Consider the following 18,440-nt stretch of genomic DNA (forward strand, 5'->3'; position numbering starts at 1 on the left):
CTCTTAAATATTTATCTTTTTGATCCTGGGCATCCCAAAATGATTCTTAGAGCTAGAAAATGATTGTAAGGGGCTGCGCGTATGTCACTGTAAACGAGGTCTTAAAGTGGTCATAACTTTTGAATGAATGAAGATAGAGCGATGGAAGAAGTGTCTAGGTATAACTGAATGAGATATGCACTTCACGACGGTAACAACCAAAATGCCACCTGGGGGAAAACTGTTGAACTTTTTTCTTGTCTTGACAAATCAATGGGATTTGACCAAAATTGCAGTTTAAATTTGTGAAATTCAATTTAATGAGATGATAATGTATAAAGCTTACTCAGGATGTGTACACCGAATGTCAAAATTTTTAACATTTAGTACCATAACTACTGCTTATACTATTTTCAACCATTCTTGTATGAAAAGGGGGTGGCATATTCACAGATGCAAGTTAGAAGTGGTACAAGATATGCATATTGTTGTCTATCTTTATTTCTGCTCCATTTTATTGTATCAAGATAATTTGAGTGTTTCCAGAATTCATGTTCCGTGATCAAATTTTCTCCAAAGAAAGTCCTCTATGACGTAAAAAATTTGGGAGCCACTGGTCTACAGTTTGAGGGAAAATGTATCGTCAGTTGCTTACAATAATAGTACAATCACAAATATGAAGGATGGTTTGGAATTTTTGACAATTATGCCCAGTATATTTCACACGAGATTACGGTTGGTGTACAATCTAGGCCAAGAACGATGTCATCCATTGATCCATAAGACCAGGCTTCAAAACCTTCGCTGCACAGTTCGTCAAAAAGATAACATTTTAAAATAAAATAAAAAAGTCCAATAGCAACATTGTAAATTGTCATTTCTTTTCCTCCAAAGGAAGGCAATTCGACAAAGATGGTAACAATAAAAACTGGTGGGATACCAAGACAGATGAGCACTTCAAAAAGAAGGCGCAGTGCATGATCAACCAGTACAGCAATTACACAGTGACCGAGGTTGACATGAACGTAAGCGAATCTTTCTTTTCCTTTTGGTAAAATAATTTTTACAAAAATAATTTCGCGATATACCGTAGAATAAAATTTACATAATTTTATGTAAATATCAATAATTTCTCTTCCTCAATGCAGGTTAACGGAATCAACACCCAGGGTGAAAACATTGCTGACAACGGAGGCATAAAGGAAGCTTACAAGGTAAACCAATCATCGCATTTGTTTTATTCCATTTGATAAAAATTACATCCTGGGTCTTGGGCTCTATTTTTTTGGGATAATAGGGGAAAGAAAACACTCTCATGCAAAGAAGAGTATTGTTTTTCTTAAAATAACTCATAATCCCGATACACTGGGTATAGTAGGACTATACAGGGCTGGGAAAATCTGTTGCCCGAAATGCCCGGGGCATGAAAAAATTTCGGTCGGGCATTCTTTTTTTGCTGCATGCCCGACGCGGACATATAAAAAATAACTAAAAATTTAAACATGTTAGTTTTTTTAGATTTTTCATCAATTGACGCAAGTGTTCCTACAAATATGGATAAAATTTCATTGAAATGGACAAATGTGGATTAAAATATGGACAAATGTGGATTAAAATATGGACAAATGTGGATTAAAATATGGACAAATGTGGATTAAAATATGGACAAATGTGGATTAAAATATGGACAAATGTGGATTAAAATATGGACAAATGTGGATTAAAATATGGACAAATGTGGATTAAAATATGGACAAATGTGGATTAAAATATGGACAAATGTGGATTAAAATATGGACAAATGTGGATTAAAATATGGACAAATTTCGATTAAAATTTCATTGATTTCTTCGCCAGCCGTTAAAATATGTACAAATTTCGATTAAAATTTCATTGATTTCTTCGCCAGCCGTGATGCAAATATGAAGTCGACGTATTTCAATACATTTTCATGGTCCTAATAGTTAGCAGCTCCGTGCGGTCATGCGCCTTTATATACTGCAATTGGGCTCAAAATGGAATCATATACTGAAACCTGACTTTTCTGAAAAACGGAAAACCTCACTTCCAGCGAAATGGTATATTCTGATTCATAGGGCCGTCTTGAGTACACCTTAGGCCCTCGGGCCAAATGATTTTTCTGAGGCCCTAACAGGCAAATTTACATGTATACTCCTCGAAAATTTCAACTATATCTCATTTTTTTTGTGAGGCCCCTCTTCTCTTGAGGCCTCCGGGCCGTGGTGGTATCATGCATTAAGACGGCACTAGGTATTTACGGATGAAGAGGAAAGATTTCTTTTAATTTGCAAAAAAATGTGAAAATACATATTTCCAAAAACGTATATACATAAAGTACATAACCATAACGTAACATAAAGTACCATGTGTACACATGGTACATAAAGTGTTCAAAAGGATTAAAAATACTGCGATTGATTCTAAAATTATAGAAAATATTTTATGCGCATTTCTCTTCTATACAAAAATATCGGGAAAAATATCTAAAAAAATGTGAGCCCATTTGCCACCTATAAAATCTATCTATTATTTTGTTATATGCCCGACCGGGTATACAAATTTTCTGAGATTTGTCCAGCCCTGGGGGTGTACATAATTATAGTTGTTTTGTTCTGAGCTGTCTCCAGCTGAAACTATTCATCAGAAAGCTACAAAACTTTGGAAATGTTTAAATTGTGGGCTGAAAAGAAATTAAGAGCAAAATAGATTCCTCATTCATATATCTGTATTCTAAAATCCTAAAGGAAGTTTTGTATGGAATTTGCAGTGTGTATGCTAAGTTATTGCAAATATTCGGCCATGGTAGAGCCATTTCGTTCTTATTTCTTCACTTAATACAGGGTGGTCGGCCATAAATAAACTGGCACTACTCAGACGTATGTGGTGCTCATTCTGATGGGGAGAGAGGTAATTTGATGAAACTTGGTTTATAGGATATATGGACCATGGGGGGAAAAGATAGATTCAATAAAAAAAAATAGTTAAATTTTTTACCACCAAGTGAAAAAGTGGTATTTTTTTATCGCAGCTATCCACTTCAGTTATCCACTTATCTTGGTCCAAATAACGTATATACCAAGTTTCTGTGAAATATTTTTTTATTGAATCTTTCTTTTCCTCTCTCATGGTCCATATATACTATATACTAATTATCATCAAAATGCTCCATTAGAATGGGCACTACATACGTCTGAGTAGTGTCAATTTATTTATAACAACCCTGTAGTTTGACATTGAGTTTACAAAAACGTGATAACTTGGCGAAACTCTTTTTGCGAACACTTTCCGCACTAAAGCTCCGCAGCGATTTTCGGTCTTCTAAATGGATTCGAAAATTCTCCCCATCCCAACAGTTCCTTGAATTTGAAAATTTTGTGACAGGTAGTAGACAGCCCGTAAAGAGGAACTTCAATTATGTGCAGCCTGTACTGCACAGAAAAGTTGCCCGTCATTCACGAAAACTGATTGATCTTCTGCTTAATATCATGGTTTTAATGCTTTTTCAGGCGTATCATGCTTGGGTAGTTGACAACGAAGAAGAGCCAAGTCTTCCTGGACTCAAATACACTCCCGGACAATTGTTCTGGATAAGTGCAGCGAATGTAAGTGAAACATTTTATGCTTGACTCTTCACTTCAACTTAACGTACAGGGACGAGATATCTGTGCCCTTTGTAGATGTAGTTGTACAATTGCCGTAGATGAACGAAATGCATTCGAACTCTTTCTTCCTTCATTCGACACTCTTCATTGGCACCCCTGTATAAACGAATACCGTTTCTTTTCCTTGCCCTCGGCCATTATTTTTTATCTTTTCTTTCTCATTACGGTCTGACGAGTAAAACACACTATGTAATGAGATTACTTAGTGTACACTAAAACTGGAAATTACTTACATACGGAAAGGGTGGCTGGGAGAGAGCAAAAAAATCAGAAACCAGCTCCTCAGAATTTTTTTTTTCCATTCTTGAAATCGTTTTTCTCTTCATTTCCATAGTCATTAACAATAACACCAGTTTTTGAGATTTATCTCTGCAAGTTCAGCTACAAATCTTTCAAATTTGTTCCCAAAAGTCTGAGTAAAGGGGCTAAATCATCCATTACTGAAACTTGTGGATAGATTTGAACTATCTGAGTTGAAATTTTCTTTTATTGCCGTTCCCAAAAGGTTTCAGAATCCATAGTTTCAGCCTGCCTTACCTTGGCTGATCGAGTGTTTTGCAACCCGAGTGTGATTTTTGGAATCATCTGGTTTTGCTGTGGTGCAATCAACTATAACTTCATATTTTACGAAACAATTACTGTACTCCAAGTTTGGCTTTTGTCGTGAGTTCATTTTGGAACCTCTCTCAACCTTATATACAACAAAGTAATGCAAAATCTACACCGGCATCACATTCTACTGCTATATACAGTCAAATCCTCAATAAGTCGAAGTGCAGCAGCCGACAAAAAACTTCGAGTTGTCGTTAGTTCGACTTATTAGAAGTTCGATTTCAGAATGGGAAAAAAAGAATGATTTAGTGGGGAAAAAAAAATATTTACAAACATCGCATTATTAATAAAGCATGCAAAATTACTGGAGATGAAGAAATTCAAAGATAACACATTCTTATTTAATCATACATAATTATTGAATTAGAATATTTATAAATAAGTTAGACGTACATAATGCATTATGGAAACGGACGCATACATGATGCTCGTATTAATGAAACGAATTATAAACAAAGTGGTTACAACATTATTTTCTGTCAAAAAATGCAGTGATTTTTTTATTGTCTCTCTCTATTTCTGTCCTTCTTACTTGAGAAAGTCATTCACTTTTTGCGAGCAAACAAATGAATCTGCTAAATTCTATTACTAAATTCTGTCATCAATGCTAAATTCCAAATTCTATTGATAAATTCTAAATTCTATTGATAAATTCTAAATTGTATAGCTAAATTCTAAATTCTATTGATAAATTCTAAATTGTATAGCTAAATTCTAAATTGTATAGCTAAATTCTAAATTGTATAGCTAAATTCTAAATTGTATAGCTAAATTCTAAATTGTATAGCTAAATTCTAAATTGTATAGCTAAATTCTAAATTGTATAGCTAAATTCTAAATTGTATAGCTAAATTCTAAATTCTATTACTAAAATGCTAAATTCTCTCGGTAGATGCTATATTCTATTTCCAAAGGCCAAGTTGTGTCGCTAAATTCAGAATTCTATTGATAATGATAAATCCTCTTGCTAAATGCTAAATATTATCGTTAAATGATAAATTCTCTTGATAAATGCTAAATATTATCGCTAAATTCTCTTGCTAAATCGTAAATTTTATGGCCAAATTCTAAATTCATTGCTAAAAGCCAAATTGTATTCAAATTCTGAATTCCATTGCTGAAAGCCAAATTGTATTCAAATTCTAAATTCCATTGCTGAAAGCCAAATTGTATTCAAATTCTAAATTCCATTGCTGAAAGCCAAATTGTATTCAAATTCTAAATTCCATTGCTGAAAGCCAAATTTTATTCAAATTCTAAATTATATTATTAAATACCAAATTCTTAATTCCATTGCTAAATACCAAATTTCATTGCCAAATACTGAATTGTATTACTGAATCCTACATTCGATTAGTGAATGATATTTTTCAAACTTCTTTCATTCTCGAAAACTTGCCCGAGTCCGACTTATCGCGAATTGACTGTACACTGTTTCAAGTGGTAAACTTTCCATTGGTGATTTGCTTCAATCCCATGTCACGAACGAAGCAAATTATACTTGAACGCAAATATTGCGAAATTTTTGACTCGATTAATCGTAATACCTAACACTCCTCATGAGGGCGTAAAATATGCAAATTGCAAAGAAAATGCCATCACCACTTTATTCCTAGACATCAACTTAGCCTTTGTCAAAACCGTTCTTGCAGAGTAAAATTTCACTTTTTTTTCGAGAATAAAAAAAAATTTCTTATAATCAAATTTTTGTTTTACTTTCGTAGGTTTGGTGCGGAAAATACAGACCTGCGTCATTGAAATTGCGTATTTTAACTGGAGCTCACAGTCCACCTAAATTCAGGTACTTTATCAGTTGACTTTAATAATATAATTTACATATTCTACAACAGATAAATGAAAACTTTAACACATTAAATTACATCATAATCGACACATCTTATACTACTAGCGTGATTAACACAAAGATTATTTTTCAGGGTCATCGGACCTTTCTCGAACGCCCCGGAATTCGCCAAGGACTTCCAATGTCATCCGGGATCTCGAATGAATCCCAAAAGCAAGTGCCAAGTTTGGTGAAATAGAAGAGGAACTATTATATCATCGTGGAAAGAACAAATTGTGTGAAATCGTTTGTAATTTATTAGAAGATAGAGAAAAAAAAAATTATACATGAGGAATATTGGAGAAAACTCACGTAATTTATTTGGTCTGAACATTTCAGGGTAATGTTGTTGGAGACATGGACTGGGTTCGAATCGTGTTATTATTATTATTATTGATGTCTTTCATTTTTTGTGTCGCAATAGTGCCTTTTTGGACATTCCTTGTAAAATACACCATTTTTTTGCGAAAATAAACTCTGTTCACCAACGTACAATAAGAAAGTCTCGTTTATACTTATTACTTGCATCATCACTCGGGGTTACGCAATGTGTAGAACTAAAGTGTGTAAACACTTCCGAATTTAGCATAAATTCAAATACATTATTTTCTCCGTGCATGAAACTACATTTGATTGAAACAGATCTGCTGCCATTTATCAAACAAAACTATTTTTTTATGGTCGCTAATAAAATTCATGATTGGTTTTTAATCGATGGGCATTATTATAATGAGCAATGTAGTGCAATACTGTTTAGATCAGCGTTTCTCAACTTATGGTCTGCGGACCAGATGTGGTCCACGATGATGGCATGGGTGGTCCACAGGCAGACTCTGTAATTTAATTCTAACTTAATTAAACTATCAACCTTTGTAATTTAAATTAGCAATATGGGTTCAATCAACAAACATCATCTAGGAAAATACGGGATATCATTGGAATTTTGCCAAAAAAAAATTCAATTTATTTTCTCAAATGAAATTTGTTGATAAAATTGCTGAGGGGGAGGAGAGAATAAAGGGCTGTTATAAAAATCGATAAAACAAAAATGTATTTCAATAAAAAAAAACTCAAATGATCAGGTGACCATACTATTGGGAAAAATACAACAAAGTAGGATCTTAAACAGAGTAAAGTGCGGGACATCACCAATAGGCAAAGCTGCATTAAGAGTTAAGTTACAAGCGGCTTTGCCAATAGGTGTCAGAAATATTGTCGGAAGTACGCATAACCACCAATTTTTAGTAAAACTGCTGGGGAACTTGCGGAAACAAATGTTGTATCAGTATAAATATTCTAGATCGACATTTATATATTTTTTTCTATTTTTTTCATAGTATAATTTATATATAGGGTGGGCAAAAAAGCCGTAGAAACTTCAAAAATGAATAAAAACTGGAAAAATAACCGAAATAAAAAACAGTTTGAGAGAAAGGTTAGCGTCGCTAGGTCACGGGAATTTTTTTAAGGCAGGAAAAAACACAGCCGATAGGTGGCGCTGTTACAAGCTACTTCGTTGTAAATATGAAAATGAGACGTTTATAAGAACTTGCGCTCCTAATCCCCAATCAGTTCACTGTTGTAAACCGTGTACGTGGACCTACTGCACTCTACCGTTGCTGGATTTGTGACTCGCCTGCAATATGTTATCCCCTGTGGTGGTGGTCATGAGGAACACATACTGATATAATAAACGATTTTAGGGACATTATGTTCGTTATTTGCTTATGTTTTCTTTGACTTGTGTACGTCAGTGTCACCTATCGGCTGTTTTTTTATGAGTTATTTTTCCCCGTCTTAAAAAAATTCCCGTGACCTAGCGATGCTAACTAACCCTTCAAACTGTTTTTTATATTTTTCCAGTTTTTATGAATTTTTAAAGTTTCTATGGACTTTTTGTCCACCCTGTATTACAAAAACGCTGTGTGTATTCACGACTTTAGTAAATATTACAAATTCAAATAAGCATCGTTGAAAAAAACGGGGCAAATGTATAATTAAAAAAAATGGAACCGAAATTAACCAAAGAAATGTCCCGTAATACGAGACACGAGTGGTCCGTCGAGTTGTTTCAGATATTTTACTGGTCCTTGGGGTTCAGAAAAGTTGAGAAGCGCTGGTATAGGTGATCGATAGATAAATGTTAGCTTTCAGCAATAATCCTTGAAGCTGTACGAGAGCTGGCAAAAGTATATTGACTCCAAAGGGAATTACTTCCCTTATGTATAAATGATAAAAATTTTGCAACATTTCGTTTTGTTTTTTTAACAAAGGATTAATAGTGGAAATTTGTTCATGCGCACACACACATTCGATTCATTTTTTACTTGAAATCATTGTGAAAGGTATACAGCAAATATGTCACTGCACCTGTGAGGTAGAAAATATTCTTTCTGATTAATTACAGTATCAGAGCGTCAGCGATGAATGTAAATTTTGTTGTGCCCTGCATAGCTTTTGATGATTTCAAATATGATGATAGCTTCAGCAAGAAAATGTTTGTGCCCCTCCCCAAAGGTCAATCCTGTGTACGCCCCTGCCGACAGTCCTACGTGTTTTGTGGAGGCGTCGGGTTAGAACGGTCAAGTACTTAGAGTTAGGGCTCGAATCCTAATCACGGAATTCTCCATCTTCATGTTTCCTGGAATGACGCTATGGTGATGCTAGTGCTGGTGGATGTGTCTGGTTGTTATTTCGGAAACATACAGTCATGACTCCTTTCTTTTTTTAGTTATTTAATAGAAGAGAGAGAGACTTTTAGGACATGTTCGGTCGACAGTTGGAGCCAGACTGAACTCCAATACAAGAACACACTAGATAATGCCTAGCTAGTAAGTGGCATAAAAAATAAAATAAAAATATAAAAATTGTACAAGACAAGTAGCGCCACAACGCCATCTGTCTGACAAAATTTATAATATTTAGTCTACATATGGTAATATTTATGGCACATATCTGACATGGTCGTTTTTCTTGATGTCCAGTTGACGTTTTTAAAGTGGACATAATGACTATTTTTATCACGTCAGTTTTGAGACAAAGTGTTAATTTCTAAAAATGTTCCTATTGGCGTCAAGTGACAATTTGGGATATCATGTCATGCTACACATAGGTGGATACGGGGGAGGGAGGAGAGTCGTACTCCGCCCACCCTCATCCCTAAAAAAATTTGAGTTACTAACATAAGGCGGAAGGATGGAGGTCGAAAATCCGTCCCTTGTTCGAAGAGACTGCATCCGCTTATGATGTTACATGCTACATTGACTTATGTGGGGGGCGGGGGTTAGAACCCCCTCCATGAATCGAGATCATAATGTATTTTTACAGTAAAAAGTCTATTCTCCTCCCGTGAAAAAAAAATGAATCCTTCCCCTGGAGAAAATCCTGCGTACGCTAGTGTCATTCTAGTATTCGGGGAAGAAAACCATGAAAGAGTGTTGATGGATCAGATTTAAAGACTGAATATTAAATTATCACGCATATCCCCCCCCCCAGAAATTTGTATTTTATTTGTATTATTTGTATTTGCTTTAAATTTGTATACACAGTCGAGCCCAGTTATAGCACCCCCCTTCCTTCCCGATATTCACGTAGCGCGAGAAATTTTCAGCGAGGACAAATCTTCCATTTCTAGGCTAATGTGTAAAACCGTGATTCGATATAACGCCAGAATTCTGCGAAACAAATGGTGGCGTTAAATCGGGGCTCGACTGTATATATACGTAGAAAATAACTTGCGCGTTCTCTGTGAACATCTGCTGATCATCATTATTCGAGAAATCAGACCTCTTCTTTTTTTTTTTTTGTCATACCAACTATTGAATTGACCTTCTCGCTTTTTTACCATTTTGAAGCTTTGACAGCAAACACTTCATGTTCTTGTCGTACCATGTAAGTGAAATGCCTTCAACTCCCAGGCACATGTTAGGTCATGTCAACCTTTCGATTTTCTGGATGATCACACAGCTGCTTCGACAGATAATCGGAATACACGTGCAGTTACCAAATAATAAACCGTATGTAACTTATAAAACATTACATATTTGCCGGATTATAACACTTTATACTTCTTCCAGGGTGACTTGGATATAATCCGGACTCTTTTATAAGCAAAGCAGCAGCAGCGGCTTTCACAGTATCTGTGTATTTGTATTTGTGAATTATGTCTAGTCTCAATAGAAAACTAGTTTTAGTTTTCTTTCAGCTGCAGGTGCTATTCTTCGGTAAGTAGCAAATCCATTCGGAAACTAGTGAAATAAAAACTCTTTAAATACTAGACACATGCGTGGCAAAGTAATTAGGAGAAGAGATTCAAATCCATTGGTTCGACCGCTCAAAACCAGCCTATAACTTCACTTCTTTGGCCTAATTATGGTTGGCCAGAAGTTCCGAATTTCCGCTAATGGAAGGGTAGTTTCGAAAAATGCTTTTGGGACACATATTAATAATTATTAATATTTGCATTAAATCATCAATCAAATAACTCAGCGAGTTATATACTCAAACTTGAAGATGTGTTAACATCAGTGAAGTATAATATTAATGTGTATAACTTGAAATGCGTGGGAATCGTGTATATCTCTCAGAGGCACCGATTCAGAACGTTTAAAATATCATAAGACCTAAAACGAATGAATTACTACTTTTTTTTACATTATCTGGATCTACGTTATGCGCCATATCAATGATTGATGCTTATTTTTGCAGTGAACACTCCCCTCACTCTGACTCTTCCTACCTTATTAGTTTGTTAATCGAAAGTTCTGTAAAATAACACACAAGTAAAACCCGCAAAGAGGAGCTTTTGTCTCTTTGGAATTGCACTCAAAGATGATACAGACCAGAATCAAAGTGTTTCTGGTCTGGCTCCTCTTCGACCACATTTACAAAAAGTCTTCTATGCGGGTTTTACTTGTGTTATTTTACAGCAAACAAAGTCTGAGTTGTGAAGCGGGGTGTGTCCGGTCTTCAAAGATCCAAGGAGCCATAGTCGTAAACTTGTATCCGGCCTACGGGCCCAAGCCCCTCCAATAATTTTGGGACTCTCAGCCCCCTTCCCCCCCCCCCAAAAAAAAAATACGTGTTTATATGTTTCCCATATTTGGCTCGAAAAAACAATTTTTATGATTAAAAAAATTGGCCCCCAAAACAAAGTTTAGTAAAAAAAATCTGCTCAAAATTTTATTTCAATATATTTTTTTAAAATCGCAATCGACTTGTCCTTGGCTGTCTTTTTTTGTAGCAATTTGTAGTACTTTTCTCACGGTCAACAACGACACTCGATGTCCAATTATCATTCTCCCTCGGTGCCAATCGTAGCTGCCCGAAGGCATGCATCTCTTGAAACCCTGGAGTGGAGATGCTTTGGTCCTTTGTTGTTCCCACTGTCGGAAAACTAGAAGCATCTCTTCTTTTGTTTGAACGTGACCCTTCGGGAAGGAGCTTCCAGACGATGCAGAAGGAAAAGAAAGGTTAAAAAAATAGACCGTGAAACCGACAGACCAGACACAACCCAGGCTCTGTCCCTCCCGGGATATAAGCCTTTTACCCTTGCGGGTTGGGGAGAAGACCGTGAAACCGAAACAAGTACACTCCGAGAGCCATATTTTACTTATCGAGTTCTGGGCATCTTTTTATCAGCCACCTCGTTGGGCATTTTGCCTGTTGTGGCGTTGTATTTGTATTTGTATTTGGAGCCCAGGCCGAAAATTTTTTGACAAAATACTGTATGACTAATAACACCGAGACAGATAAACAATAACTGAATGAAATGCAATGAAACCTCGATATAACGATTGCGGACCAAAAATATAGGATTATTGTGTGTGTGTGTTATATCGAGAGGCAACATTATCATCACATGCCCTGAAGTTTCTGTCGCTGTTGGCATCTTTTCTGAATCGCGTCGTTAGTACCAACAAAGAAAAAAAAAGCGTTCTTGGGTATTTATTCACCGCAAAAATAATTTAATTGATTAATAAAATTCACTTAGATGTATTGCCCCCATAAAGAGCTTAATCGCTACGCCGTGGCATGGCCTCACATTCTGTAGCAGGGCGCCAAAGCTGGGATCTTTGGCGGGCCCCAACAAGTAAATTTACAGCGTGAAAAGTAAAAAAAATGACAAGAATCATCCCGGGCTGGAGCCCTGTCAGCCGCACCAATGCGGAGGGGGGAGTCATGCAGAGGCACCCACATGAAGAAAACACTGACGGGGGCTGAAATTTGCTGGTCGTCCCGAATATACGGGAATGGCTCCGTCGGCCCAGGGAAAAGGAAATAAATTTCAAAGAAATTAAGTTTTATTTGAATATCAGTATATTTCATCAGTCATTGCAGAAAAATAACGTGCGTTGTGTAAAACGCTGTGATGTTTAAACAAAAACTTTTGGCCCTGGGCAGCAATTTTGAGAGGACGACAAATTTTAGGGGAAACAAAAACTATCGTTCAGAGTCATCGATTTTTACACTGTGGAGATGATGTAAAACTACATTTGTTTCAGCCCCCCCCCCCCCCAACTCAACAGCAATAATCTACACTCTTAGTTACGGCCCTGTCCGCAGCATCCAGAAAGTGCTGCAACAAACATTGAACACATTCACAGCCCTATAAAAATACAGTTCAATATACTGTTCATTCAATATACACTGGTGTAAGAAATTAAGAGAATTTGCAGACTTGGTCGATTATCTCTAGAACTACGGTACCGATTATAATTAAATTTAATATGTACGTACATTGATACAATACAAAACAAATAACCATTCAATAATTGTAATACACACGCATGATCGTGCGTAACACTCGTTGGAGTCGGAAGGCATGAAACAGCGGTTGCAGAATAAACAAAAAGATGGGTTAATAGGGGGTATGGTCCCCTCTTACAGATATACAGGTCTCGCAGCGTGATTTCCTACTTGAAATAAGGCAGTTTATCATTTCCTGTGGCAATTGGTCCCACTCGTTCAGCAACGCTGTTTTCATTCCCTGGATGGTTCCCGGAGGGGGGGGGGGGTTGCGAGTTGCAATTGCCCTCCCCAGAGCGTCCCAGACATGCTCTATAGTGTTAAGGTCTGGAGATCTGGCTGGCCAATCCATCCGGCGAATATCCTCACTTTCCTGAAAATCGTCGAGCAGAAGAGCTCTATGTGGCCTCACGCTATCATCCATTAAAATGAACCATCCATTTTTGCTGTTACAATATGAAATTAACCGATTGCTGCAAAATAACACCAAGAAATTCGCCGAGGTGTGCTAGCGAACGAAATGCGTCTTAACTTACGCGCGCTTATAAAGCCTGTTTCTCTACTGGCTCCGCCTACACACACGTGTACGCTTACGTATTTGACGTACAAGATTTGCATTTTTGTCTAGAAGCAGTGGTTTTACATTCAGTTCAGTTCTTTGCTTGAAATTCGATAAAATATGCAAATTCTCTTAATTTATTTCACCAGTGTAATTTATCTGCAAAGTATCTCTCAGCAATGGGCCCCCACGTCATCGAACAAGGCTTCTGGATTGAGATGTTTTGTGGGTATCAGGGGAGGATTTCCCAATCCCCCCCCCTCACCTGTTCTGAATTTGTATGGTAAAAAACTGGAAAAAAATTCCTCCCGAGACTTCAGCCTGGAGCTCTGTGGGACCTTCCTTCATGGGAGAGCCATGTGGCTCACCCTCTTGGGAATCATTCATATACAGTAAGACCTCGGTATCACTTCAACCCCTCTTAACGTCAACACGTCTATAATATATCAGTTTCTTAGTCCTGCTAGCTTAGCTGGCAAAACGTTTACTCGTTAGTAAATCACCCCGTTAATGAAGTCATATTTATTCGGTCCTCAGGTGTGACGTTATACCGAGGTATGACTGATGTTGAAATGACGTACATCTTTTGATTTCTGTGCGTTATTAATACGGTACCAGAAGGGAAAAAGTTCTAACAGTCCGTCAAGACCGTAAGATAATAATGAATTCAACTCATAAAATTGACTAAAAGGGTTTTAAATTAATTAATATCTTAAAAGTGTTTAAAATAATTAATCAATTTGTGTGAATGGTTTTAATCAATCAATTTGCACTTAAATAAAAAGTAATTAGTTGTTGTAAAACACCATGACTCATGACACAAATAGTCAAAGAAAAGCTGTGTATTATATATCAAACAATATGCAGGTTAAAAAACATTAAAAAAAACATGTTATAAACATATGATTATAAAACTTCGGATAATGCACGATTACAATGTATCAGATTTGAGGGAGTTTTTTGAGCACCAACATTCCCTAATTAACTCGGTAAATATTTAGCTATATGGTGCAACGTTGTATATATATAAATTTTGCAAGGGAGGTTGAGCACACAGACGTTTGCAAAGGAGGTTATTGAGCATTGAGATGTCTCCCTAACTCGCTGGACCTCAAAGTTTCTTTATCTTTTGCTGTTTGACGAGTAATACATTCAACGCTTTAATTTGTGCGGCCAGCTTTTTCGTGTCCGCTCGGATCCTCTTCGCCTCTTTCAGAATTTTCTTCTGTGCCTTCGCCTGCTTCTGACCTGCGTTGAGGTTCTTCGGGATTTTTCCCGAAACAATCTTGTACCGTTGCGATGATGGTTTGTGAAGTCGCCGGGCTTTGGCTTCCGCCGCAAGAGATTTTTTCAACAGCGACCCGTTCTTCGCCATATTTATACCTCTCTCAGTCCGCAGATATTGGCGGATCTTCCGAGCGGTTGAACCAGATTTTTCATTCAGATGAATAATCGCGTTCCGGATCTCCGCGACCATTGCCGATGAGGTTATTGCTGCTGGCTCGACGTAGAAATAGCGTAAGAGTGATTCTAGCATACTTCTGGAATTACAAAAAGTTTCAAAATGAAAGCAGTTTGATTGATATTCTCTGGGAATTCTAATTTCGAAAAATTGCTTGTAATTTCTCAGTCGTGTTGAAATGTGTAAATTTGAAATCATATCTTATGTTAAGTACTATATATACACGTTGCTTAGCGACAATATTGTCGCAAATATTTTTTTTTACAAAGAAAGTCCTCTACAACATATAGTTAACGGTATTTTAAAACAAAATAATTAAATTTTTTACTTATTCTTTAAAAAAAATTCCGAATATGTTATGTCAGTGCAATAAATTCGACAGCGAATTAAAAAAAAAAAACGTTGTGTGTAATACACATAAACGTAAACATATAGAAAATATTTGGGGGAAGGCCTCACACATAGGCTCGATGTAATAGAACTTCGTTTATAAAATGCGTCGGATAAACGGTACTTTGTAGCATCATGATGCTAAAAACTGACCTAAACGTCGTATAAATGCGGAAACGGCATTTATACGACGAAACCTTTTTACCAATTTTACAATTGGATTTTTTTTTAAAGGACACCCCCTCCCCCTTCCTTCCCTTATACAGACGTTTTTCAGAGAAAATTTTGCAAAAATTCAGTGGTTTGGATTCAAAATCTCTCTCTCTCTCTCATACTTGAGAAGAAATTATTATATATATAGTCCACCAAATATTATATTAAATAATTTGAAATTATATTATAAATTACTCAAAATACAGTACTCAAATTGCCATAAAATTACCATTGCTAAAGTCTCAAACACTCTTGCATTATTTCTTTCAAGATTTAAAAGGAAAAAAAAAAGTCCTTTTTTTCACCCAGTGGTTCTCAACCTTTCCGAGCCCGCGGCCCGGTTTCATTCATTATTGTGAGTCGAAGGCCCAGTCAAATACGTGAACAACGGAAAATGAATAAGAAAAAATGAAACGCTAATCAGTCGCGGCCCGGTTTGAATGAGGTCAGGGCCCGGCGGTTGAGAAACACTTCTTTAAACCCTATTTATAAAATGTCTCATCCTTGTTTGCTTTGCTGTTTGGCTTCTAAGCAAATGGTAGATAACGCATCGAGTTCCGTTCTTGAAAAATGTTTTTAAACAAAGAACTGATAGTGTGCATATGTTTTCTATTAGCACTCCTGTACCCAAAGGCGTAAGCAGGGGTGCTCAGCAGCCCCGTGCTCCTCACAGCCGACATAAAATTAGGAAAAACTGTAATATTAAGGTGAAAAAATTTAAATATCAAAAGAAAATACCCTTTATACGTTATATTAACCAATTTCTGTTAATTTAAATGCTCGTTGAAAAGGGTGGTAACTCTCAAAATTTCTCGGGAAAATTTTTTGCGTTTTCAAGCCTTTGCGCCCCCTCCAAATGTCGATCCTGCGCAGTACCCTCCCAAATTCTTTCAATACACTCCAGGATTAGCATCGTGGACACATTCCGCATTTCAAACAATTAAAATCCGTTTTTTAGGGCTTTTTACGCCTGGCGAAATTCTCAGAAACACCTAATAAATATAGGGTTAAAGTGTCACGTAAATGTCCTCTGTAAAATATTCATATCCGGCTGAATAATTATTTCAGTCAAAAACCATTGAATTGGTCAATCATGTTAAATTTTATGGCTTTTTCGGTTGTAATATGTATGAAGAAAGTATTTATTTCTCTCTTAGTGACGCGTTTTCACCAACTAAAAATTACGTGGATTCGATCGATAGAAATGGTGTCGTTTCCCTGAAACTTAAGGGTTCGAGTAGAAGTGAAAATGTCGAGTAATTGAAGTGTATACAGGTATGGTCCGGTTCCAATATGAAGAGGCCCTGGGTAAAGCAGAAATTGGGAAGTCCTGGCAACAAGGATCATAGATGTATAATTTGTCAGTGAACATATGTTGTTTGAATTTCGCGGCCTCAAAGTTATAATAGCATTGGGCAAATGCCCCACTTACCCATGCAGAAATCAAGCCCTGTATACAGGGATAATGTATAGTATAGGGATGAATCGCAATTGAAGTGAAATGTCATAAACGGGCAAGATTAGAAACGTAATAGGAGACGTATAGAAGAGGTTCCATTGCATTTTCTTAGAAGGAGTAAAATTTCCACAGGTGGGTCACCCCTACTCAAGAACAAATTTTCTCAAGAGTGGCCGTCTCTATTCCTATCCTCCCAAAGTTTTTGGTCCATCTTCCCCACCCCTCAAAAATTTTCTTTCTCATCGCTCCCAATTCAAGCCCACCCATAGGATCCTATACTATATCCATAGCTTCTGCAGCCTCCGGACTATCCATCACCCCCCCCCCCAGGGACAATTTTACCCAATTTGGGAAACACTGCTTTAATGGCCATTCTCAGTTATTGTACAACTCAATTTAATGACGGTCACCTAGCGGGAGAAGGAAGAATTGACCCTTTTATTTTTGATTTTTTTGCACTATTTATATATAAATTTGTTATGATTAGGTTCCGGATTATATGCATTTACATATTTTGACCTCTTTTTAGAATTAATGTGCATGAATGCATAAAAATGAAGAATTTTCAGAATAAGTGCATATTTTCAAGATTGGCGGAAGATTCTGATGGAATAAAACAAGTCTTTACTTGGTTATCACTAAATTATCTCTACTACATGAGCAATCCGGAGGTTATGATTTAAGAAATTCAGAAATGTACATTTTTCAAAGAAAATCACGTAACTCCGATTTTTTGTTTTCTTTTGGTCCCGCTAGTACAATTTGTAAAAAAAAAATTTCGTTATTATGTTACTCCGCTGAGAGAGAGATGAAATCATTTTTATTCGGACATTTTACCGAAGTATGGCTGTAATATCAATTAAGACAGCAGTTTTCAACGGTGTGTCTCGTGTCTTAAGGTACTTAGAGATCAGAAAGGGTTTGCCGCTATAAGTTCTTCAGATATTATTTTCATAACTTAGGGTTTCCGCACAACAAAATGTTCCTGTGGAGAATACAATATTTAAAATTCAGCCCATCACATCGTTTGACAAGCTGTTTCCTCACTAAACTCCAAAGACAGTTGCGGTAGTATAAAAACTTGATGAAAATGAGTAAAAAAGTAGGTCAAAAATTTGTTATCCGTTATATTTAAAATATGATCATATTTGACGATTTCGATGAGACGATGACAAGTTCAGTGTTTCACAAACACTTTCGCTACAGCCATTCAATAACGTAACATAGAAAAAACTCAGTCATTAGTCTCTCTCATTATAATTAACAGTCGTTACAGTTTTGTGAAAACTTAACATAAATATGACAGTATATCAAACCAATAGTAAGATGTCCATTCAATTGAAATTATTCAATTTTTACCTATGTGAGCGTCGTTATTGATTTTTTTTTTAATTTCAAGGAAAAAAAAAGTAAAAAGTTCCAATTTGAAAAAGGAACCCCCCCCCCCTTCCTACATTTCAATTTTGTGGAAGCTCGTGAACAATGTCGAGCAC

General features: G+C 36.4%; 2 protein-coding genes across 4 annotated transcripts in view; both read left to right on the plus strand.

The window, feature by feature from the left end:
• Nucleotides 1–6,610, plus strand: part of LOC149075455 (neprilysin-2-like) — a 63,249-nt gene extending 56,639 nt beyond the window's left edge. For all 3 annotated transcript variants that reach the window (XM_089242809.1, XM_089242810.1, XM_089242811.1), the window contains 5 exons: nt 874–1,004; nt 1,128–1,193; nt 3,507–3,602; nt 5,999–6,075; nt 6,212–6,610. In XM_089242809.1, the coding sequence (XP_089098935.1) occupies nt 874–1,004; nt 1,128–1,193; nt 3,507–3,602; nt 5,999–6,075; nt 6,212–6,311 (470 nt within the window). In that variant the 3' untranslated portion in view covers nt 6,312–6,610. The remainder of the gene's footprint in view (nt 1–873; nt 1,005–1,127; nt 1,194–3,506; nt 3,603–5,998; nt 6,076–6,211) is intronic.
• Nucleotides 6,611–10,172: 3,562 nt separating this feature from the next.
• LOC149075456 (neprilysin-2-like) overlaps nt 10,173–18,440 on the plus strand; it is a 58,271-nt gene continuing 50,003 nt past the window's right edge. Inside the window, exon 1 of the mRNA XM_089242807.1 lies at nt 10,173–10,340. Coding sequence (XP_089098933.1) covers nt 10,280–10,340 — 61 coding nt within the window. The 5' untranslated portion in view covers nt 10,173–10,279. The remainder of the gene's footprint in view (nt 10,341–18,440) is intronic.

The sequence above is a fragment of the Pholcus phalangioides genome, unplaced genomic scaffold (genome assembly GCF_987345545.1).
Source record: "Pholcus phalangioides strain wild (caught in Gottingen) unplaced genomic scaffold, Ppha-v1.0 ptg000015l_1, whole genome shotgun sequence".
Classification (NCBI taxonomy): Eukaryota; Metazoa; Arthropoda; class Arachnida; order Araneae; family Pholcidae; genus Pholcus; species Pholcus phalangioides.